Consider the following 8,579-nt stretch of genomic DNA (forward strand, 5'->3'; position numbering starts at 1 on the left):
AAAGTGTTCAATCCGAAAACGTTTTATCCGTTTAAAGAAAAAAACACTTCTACCTGTTTTATTATAAAGCGCTTACTGTTACATTAGACGTTTAAAAAAACATCCAGTGTTTTAAATTAAAACAGATATTCCGGAATTGAACACTTTTTCAGAAAAAACGTTTAATCTAAAAAACATGTATATTATAAAACGCTTAAATTTCTTAAACAGTTTAAAAAAATTCTATCAATTTTGTCAATCGACAAATGATACAAATAACAATTTCAAAATATAAAAGTGTAATAATTTTCAAATATATTTATGCATTACAATATAGATGTATCAAAACGTATTTTTTTGTATTGAAAATAAAATTTTACGAATGATTGAACTCGGTTCATATCATCCAATGAATTCTAAACGATCATAATTTATTAATGAAATAAATTTTAGATTTATCATTTTAAACGACGATAGAGATATTCTTGAACTAATACATTTTTTATATCTCCAAAGTTAAGTTTCTGTGTATCAGCGTATTTTCTCTGATGACATTCTTTCTGTAACTAATAAGGAATAGTATTTTAAAATAAACATATGATGATTCGAAAAAAATAACCCGGGAAAAAATAGTATACTATTTAGTAGCAAAATAGTATACTATTTAGGGCTCCAGCCCGATCACTTCAAATATGTAACGGCGCAAGAAAGAAAATTTTTAGTAAAATTCTCACACTACTGGCACAATATTTCCCAGCTCTTTTGAGAAGTCCAGGTCCTTCAGAAGATTCTTTTCCAGCTCCCAAAAGATCAAAAAACGTAAACACCCATTTCTGTCTACAAACACAGACAGCCTACTGGTTATGTGATGTAACTGTTATTTCATTTACGTCACGAATAGTAAATACTTGGAGAATATAAAGTGAAAAAAATATTACTGTTTATAATTTTTGGAAATCAGTATCTTCGAAATTTTATCTATTCACGTCCCTTCTTTTTTGCATGAATATATTCAAGCATACACATGAATCCGTATATATCTATACAAGGAATAAGAGTTGACACTCCGATTAGAAATATGTTTCATAATTAGAAATTCAAAAAGCAGACATAAAAAAAAAAGTTAATTATTTTAAAACAGTTCGTAATTTCCCAATTTTTAATTAGCTTAGCAATATTTAAGCAACTCTTGTTGTCCAGCTGTTTCCTATGTACTTCTATTTTAAAATAAAAACTAAAAAGTACTAAGACAAAATAAAAATAATAACAATAATTGTGTTAATTTTTTTCAAGTAAAATTTTAAAATTTTTATTAAATATGTAAGCATCGACATAAAAATTGAAAATTGCTGAATATTAAAATAAGTACTTAAAATAAAGCACAAGTTTTAATCGATCTAAACTCTTTAAAAATTAGTCGTCTTATTAAAAATTTAATGTTTCAACGCAACTATATTCTTCATATAGACAATCTATAATGAATTTCTTTTTATTCATTAATTTTTCTTCTTTTATTATGTATACTTTCTCTTATTTCTTCATACGCAAGCGCAAGTTGTCCATGCAATAATAGGTACTAAAAAACGTAAAATACTGCAATCAATTATCAAAAGACAGTATAACAAACCCGCGCATTATGAAACGGATTTTAAAGGAAACTACTTTGCCCATTCGAACGAATAATATTTCAAATAAACACTACGCTGTTGAGTATACGTACTGGTTTTTGAGTTTACTAGGAATTTGGCCCATAATATTCCAATCATCGGTCATTAGAAAAATAATCGCGCTTATTCATGTGCTTATTGTTATTAGTATCCTTATATGGGAGTTTATTTTTAGATTCATTCATATGTACTATTATGTGGATGATTTTGATGAACAAATAACTTTAATTGCTCCTATATCATTTATTTTTGTTGTATTACTCAAATACATGGCAGTAATTTATCGACGAAACACTATTATGGAATTTATAAGCCATATAAATGCTGACTGGAATATGACAAAGTGTCAAGAAGAAAAAGAGATTATGACTAAAAATCTTAACATGTGTAACAATATAACATTTGTATTTACAGTATCAATGTACATAAGTGGAGCATTTTATAATTGTATAATGCCTCATGTGATACCGTTTTTAATTGGTAGTAGTAATAACCAAAATACTTCTGAACGAATGATTATTTTCCCTGGTTATAATGTTGTTTTTAATGTTGAATTTTTTCCACTTTATCAAATTACATATATTTTTCATATCATTACTGCATTTTATTGCTATACCGTTCTCATTGCCACATGTAATTTGACCGTAATCTTAGTAACTCATGTGAGTAGTCAAATTCAAATAATTATTAGCCAGCTGAATTCATTATTAAATGATTTTTCGAAAGAAACAAAATTTTCATACCCTAAGTTGTCACTTACGATTCGTCGTCACGTCCGAGCTCTTGAGTAAGTTTTAATAATACGTTGTAATGTTAATTTTACTTTACTTATGTATATTACTCATCTAAATTATTGAATCAAAAAAATTTATTAAAATTTTGGTCATCTTGATTAGCTTAAAAAATGAGTTTGAAACAATGATAGTTTTTAATATTAGCAATTGTTTATAAATTTACGATTTTTACTTTAACAATTTATTACTTAAAAAGTTTTTAATATTGTGATTTGAAATTTAGTACACAGTTTTTATGATTCTTCCCCTTCAAAATAAGACATTGAATTTTCTCGTTATTTATGTTATTTGGAACAACTCTACAAATTATTTTTCGACTAATTATTTGATTAAAAGGTTGCGAAAAAAAAAATTTATTCTAAATTCAAATATTCATTTCTTCGAAAAAAAAAAAATAAAAAACATCTCTGAACATTTCAGTCTTCTAAAAATAGCTAAAGGTAGTCTACTAAAAAATTTGAGCCAAAAAGAATATTAGTTTTTGATCTATTAAATTTTAAGTATTTCAAAATTTTGTAATTTTTTTATTCAAAAATTTTTCTGTTTTCAAATATATTTTTTGTGTGGCCCCCTGGTTGAGAAATCCGATTCACTTCAATAGGATTTGATCAAAAATTTCCGAAATATATATTATTTTTCGATTGAAACTCATTGAATCCCATTCAAAATTTTTAATCGGAATGAATCGGTTCCAATCGGAAAATAATTTTTATATTTCGTTATTATTTTCCGAATAGAACCGATTCATTCCCATTAAAAATTTTGACTAGGATTCAATCGGAAAATAATGTTTTTATTTTTATGCACTTATCGCGTTTGAAACCTATTCATTCCGATTATACTCAATCGGATTTCAATCGGAATTCTTAACCAGGGCCCTAAGTATCCTCTTTGAAATCAACCATTCCGATTTTTGTAACTATAATAGTTTTTGAGATATTAAAAAAATAAACTTGGAAGAATCGAAAAATGATAAATTTTTTAATTTTGCTTAACTTTTGGGAAATTCTTTTTTAAATGTTTTCCCGTTGGTAAAACTTCGTCATAGGATGAAAGAAAATATCTGACCAAATTTCATCCAATTCGGAAGGAGTCGATTTCAACTATCTGTTGATTTGACATGGAATGACCCATATATTTTCTGTTTTATTTAGATTTTCTAATAACATTCTGAAAAAAACATTGTTCGAAATATGTCTAGTAGAAATTGGCGCATCTTCCGCACTTCTTTGCATTGATGAATTTTGTTTTTTACGGGTATGTAAAATAGTAGTTTATCTATCGAGTGCAATCGTGTTTAAGACGCGAGTGTGAAGATTGGTGCCCGAGCCGAAAGCGAGGGTACCAACACACGAGCATCTTAGACTCGATTGTACTAGATAAATACATTAGTTTTTGTGACAGATATTTGAAATTTACTTCATTTAGTGCCTATAAATGGCAGGTTATAAATCTGCGTTTATTTATTTGGTAAGATTGTTTTGTGTATTTGTTGAAAATTAGAGAGAAGTCGGTAAGTGGACGAATTAAAATGATGATAATTTTGTCACAAGATGGCTCGTTAAGTTACTTCGATATTTTTGGTCGTTTGCTATCGCACATGTAACCAAAAAATATTTTTTGATCCGATGATGACGTCACTATTAGAAGGATTAGGTATCCTTTTTCCCAGCTGTATCTTATCTAATATTTTTGGCTGCCGGCTATAGGCTCTAAATGTCGTAGATTTCAAGTGTCAGTCACAAAAAATTTATAATAATAATATTGTAATTGAACTGTTCTTTTATTTCTTATTCATTTCGGCTATAGATGTTGGATAAAAAAGATTTTGCAAACATGGTACCCTATTTTATGATATTTCTTTCTTTGAGTTTGAATATATTAATATTGTGCTACTTTAGCGAACTTCTTGACTCTCAGGTATTTCTTATTAATTGTGAATCCAAATTTTTAAAACAAAAAACTTAGTCTTCATGAAACGAAAATCTGGAACAGTTTATGGAAATAGGAGTACAATCATATGCAATTGATTGGTATGAAATTCCATTACAAGCAAGACGATATTTACATTTAATGATAAATATGTCTCAACGACCTCAAAAAATTAGTGCAGGTGGAATAATTGATCTGTCTTTTCTTACCTATGTGCAAGTAAGTTTTAAAAAATTTATTAATATGTAATTATCTATGGACAGAAAAAAATGAAAGAATCGAACTTTTCAGATTATTAAGTCTGGATTTGCATACCTACAAGTTTTAAGAGCTTCAAATATACACAAAAAGTAGACAAAAAAAAAGTATGTTTAAATTATTTATTCATCGAATCGGAATTGATTAAAACTTGATATTAATTGAAGTAAGAAAGGTGACTGAGTTTTGTAAAGTGTTTGTGAATTATATTATGTGAGAAATTTATAATTTATTACTGTCCAAAAAAATGTAGTTCTCTATTTTATTAAAAAATAGTCTTATCATAATAAGAGATACGTGAAAATTCCTTAAAACTTTCTTTTCACTTCCCGCAAAGGAAATCGATGATTTTCGAAGAATTCGGAAAGTTATTGTTTTTACCCTGATTTTTGAAAAATTGAGTTAATCCAAGATTGATTTATTGTTGTTCGTATATAGAATATAAAATAGCCTACAATAAAAAATTATAATATATCATTTGTACAAAGAAAAAAATCGTAAATAAAAAACTTCGAGTTTGATCGAAAGTTGTGGAAGAAGCTTAAACGTGCCGTAACAATCATCTATATAGATAGTTGATTAAATGAAACATTGTATAGGTAAAATAGCAATCTAATCTTTATGCAAATAAAGTATTACGATATTAACAATCTACGATTTTCCAAACACACACCAAGTACATTGAAATATCGTTATACAATTTTTTTTGAAATTTTATCAAAATACACTTATCCAAAAAATTAAAGGAACAAGAAAATTTTATAAATTTTTTAGTGATTTTTGGAATGCTGTATTTTCGTGAAAAATGATCGTATCGAAAAAATAAAAAAAGCAAATTGAAGCTTGAAATCTCTAGTTTGAAGATCTTTCAGCAAAATATTTTTTTGAGCCACGTTTTTTGCGGAATCAGAAGAAAAAGGTCGAGACAAAATTTTTCTAAATTTTTTGGTTTCATTTTTTAGGTCTACGGGGCCGGGAAAAATTTTTTCGAAAAAACGAATTCATGGCTTGTTTAGGAAATTTATTCAGCTACAGTTTGCTTTTTTTTGTTTCTCTGTACGACAATTTGCTGCTGAGATATCAGCCTTCAAATAAAAAAGGATCCTTTTGTCTTTGATTATTGATATCTCAGCAAGAAATGGTCACACAGTGATTTAAAGGACAGTTTAATAAACTTGAATAAATCCCCTACAAGCTCCATTTTTGATTTTTTCAAAAAAAAATTTTTTTTCATCCTTGACATCCATTTGAATAACCTTTAAAAAATAGCCATTTTCTGGTTTTTTAGTCGACTCATCGCTACTCTGCAAATATTGATAGAAATAAATAATGTTGCCAGGTAATTTTACAGCTTAATGTACCCCCAAAAACCCTGGAAATTTTCAGATTGATCCATTGAACCGTTTGTCCGGTCCGATTGCTCAAAGCTTTGCAAAACAATTAAAGGAACAAGTTTTGTTCCTTAATTTGTGTTATCATTACCAAAATGAAAAAATTATTTTTTTTTTGGATTTTCTTTCATTTTTGCGTTAGTTATTCAGTAAATGTAAGGTAAAGAGAAAAAAAAAAAATTTTCCAAAAAACGAGACCAAACAAGAATTTATTCCAATTTTTTTTTTTTATGTTTTATTCGGGGGGTTATTTTTTTTTTTTCGTTTTTCGGAAAAAAATTTTTTTTTTTTCTTTACCTTACATTTACTGAATAACTAACACAAAAATGAAAGAAACTCCGAAAAAAATTGATTTTTTCATTTTGATAACGATTACACAGATTAAGGAACAAAACTTGTTCCTTTAATTGTTTTGTAAAACTTTGAGCAATCGGACCGGACAAACGGTTCAATGGATCAATCTGAAAATTTCCAGGGTTTTTGGGGGTACATTAAGCTTTAAAATTACCTGGCAACATTATTTTTTCTATCAATATTTGCAGAGTAGCGATGAGTCGACTAAAAAACCAGAAAATGGCTATTTTTTAAAGGTTTTTCAAATGGATGTCAAGGATGAAAAAAAATTTTTTTTTGAAAAAATCAAAAATGGAGCTTGTAGGGGATTTATTCAAGTTTATTAAACTGTCCTTTAAATCACTGTGTGACCATTTCTTGCTGAGATATCAATAATCAAAGACAAAAGGATCCTTTTTTATTTGAAGGCTGATATCTCAGCAGCAAATTGTCGTACAGAGAAACAAAAAAAAGCAAACTGTAGCTGAATAAATTTCCTAAACAAGCCATGAATTCGTTTTTTCGAAAAAATTTTTCCCGGCCCCGTAGACCTAAAAAACGAAACCAAAAAATTTAGAAAAATTTTGTCTCGACCTTTTTCTTCTGATTCCGCAAAAACCGTGGCTCAAAAAAATATTTTGCTGAAAGATCTTCAAACTAGAGATTTCAAGCTTCAATTTGCTTTTTTTATTTTTTCGATACGATCATTTTTCACGAAAATACAGCCTTCCAAAAATCACTAAAAAATTTATAAAATTTTCTTGTTCCTTTAATTTTTTGGATAAGTGTATTTGCCATGACTTTGAATCATATTAGGTGCTTGGTATTTTTTCAATTTGACTTTTTTTTTTAAGAAATAATTTTTTTTCTCTTCTAAATAATTTCAAGCGTGTACTTGGCGCGACTTTATACAGAGAATCTGTTTTTGGTAGGATCTATCCTTACTATGTAAAAAAAAAACTTAATAGCGGATAGAATAAGCTATATTTCCCTTTTTTTTTTTTTTTGTTTTACGATAATTTTTCCAATTCCAATAAGGGTTCAAAGTTACATGATTGACTCTTGTGAGTTAATAAAAATGACATTAACTCGTTATTATATACCTTTGAAAGTTTTCGACAGACGGTTATAAAATTTTGTATACTGATTCTTCAGGCAATTATATTGATCGGTCAAAAACTTACAAGATCGGTTGAGTATCTGGGAAATGGTGGCAATTTAAAGTTTTCTAATCAATGAAAAATGTTGCGATGGATTTTTTCTTTAATATCTTTTCAACGGAAACTTGAATTTTTATTATGTATAAAGAACGTCAAAGCCGAGAAAATAAGCTATATTTTTCTTCCTTTACTTTATGTTTTAGGATAATTTTTCTAATTTAGATAAAGGTTTAAAGTTACATGATTGATTTTTGCGTTATGGTTAAAATTCCATTTTTCTACCTTTGGCGGTTTTCGACCTCAAAATTCATTAAAAATGTCAATTAAAAATTAATTTATACTGTAATCTTATTTTAGAACTTCAAAATGATGAAAGAATAAGGAATCCACTCTCGTTTCGTATGCCGAATGGCCTTTTTTAACTTCCCGCTGAGAAAATCGACGATTTTCAAAAAATTCGGGAAGTTATTGGTTTCACCCCGATTTTCAAAAACCGGGTTTTTATCATATGTCGACATTTGAAGGTGTGTGTGTGTGTGTGTGTGTGTGTGTGTGTGTGTGTGTGTGTGTGTGTGTGTGTGTGTGTGTGTAGATGTAAACCTCTCATATCTTTTTGATGAATGAACCGATTTAGATGGTTCTTGCGGCATTCGAAAGATATTTTCTGAACTTAGATTTTCAAAAAAATTTTAGACCATTTAGTCAAATAAACTCTGAGATATTTAAGAAATACGAAAAAAAAAAAAATTTTTTTTTTCGTTTTTTTTGGATATTGTGAAAACTGTTGGATCGATTAATTCCAAAATCTAATCAGCTCTAGAACTTGAAAAATGCTTTCGATTACCACCAAGAACGTCTCAATCAGATATTCCGTTCAAAAGATATCGTCGACGAAAGAAACAGTAGAAAACGGTTTTTTGCAAATATCGTCGAAACGACTAAGCCAACCATTTCCAAAATTTTATCAGCTCTAGACTTCAATAAAACGCACCGATTGCCACCTCAACTGCCTTAATCGAATAATCCGTTCGAAAGATATCGTCGACGAAAGAATGAAAAAAAATC

The 8,579-nt window shown here is 28.2% G+C and overlaps 1 protein-coding gene across 1 annotated transcript; it reads left to right on the plus strand.

Moving 5' to 3' along the window:
• Positions 1–1,597: 1,597 nt before the first annotated feature.
• LOC130666503 (odorant receptor 4-like) lies at positions 1,598–4,866 on the plus strand. Its single transcript, XM_057467551.1, has 5 exons — positions 1,598–2,433; positions 3,595–3,697; positions 4,250–4,360; positions 4,436–4,591; positions 4,664–4,866. Exons 1-5 carry the CDS (start codon positions 1,616–1,618, stop codon positions 4,724–4,726), a joined length of 1,251 nt encoding a protein of 416 aa, XP_057323534.1. The 5' UTR covers positions 1,598–1,615; the 3' UTR covers positions 4,727–4,866.
• Positions 4,867–8,579: the final 3,713 nt, after the last annotated feature.

Source organism: Microplitis mediator, chromosome 4 (genome assembly GCF_029852145.1).
Source record: "Microplitis mediator isolate UGA2020A chromosome 4, iyMicMedi2.1, whole genome shotgun sequence".
Lineage (NCBI taxonomy): Eukaryota > Metazoa > Arthropoda > Insecta > Hymenoptera > Braconidae > Microplitis > Microplitis mediator.

Excerpts from the sequence above, each read along its gene's own strand:
- LOC130666503 (XM_057467551.1), top strand. The coding sequence starts at position 1,616 with ATGAAACGGATTTTAAAGGAAACTACTTTGCCCATTCGAACGAATAAT. Across the intron at positions 3,698-4,249 it reads ATGAATTTTGTTTTTTACGG|ATGTTGGATAAAAAAGATTT; the intron begins GTATGTAAAATA and ends TTTCGGCTATAG. Across the intron at positions 4,592-4,663 it reads CTTTTCTTACCTATGTGCAA|ATTATTAAGTCTGGATTTGC; the intron begins GTAAGTTTTAAA and ends CGAACTTTTCAG.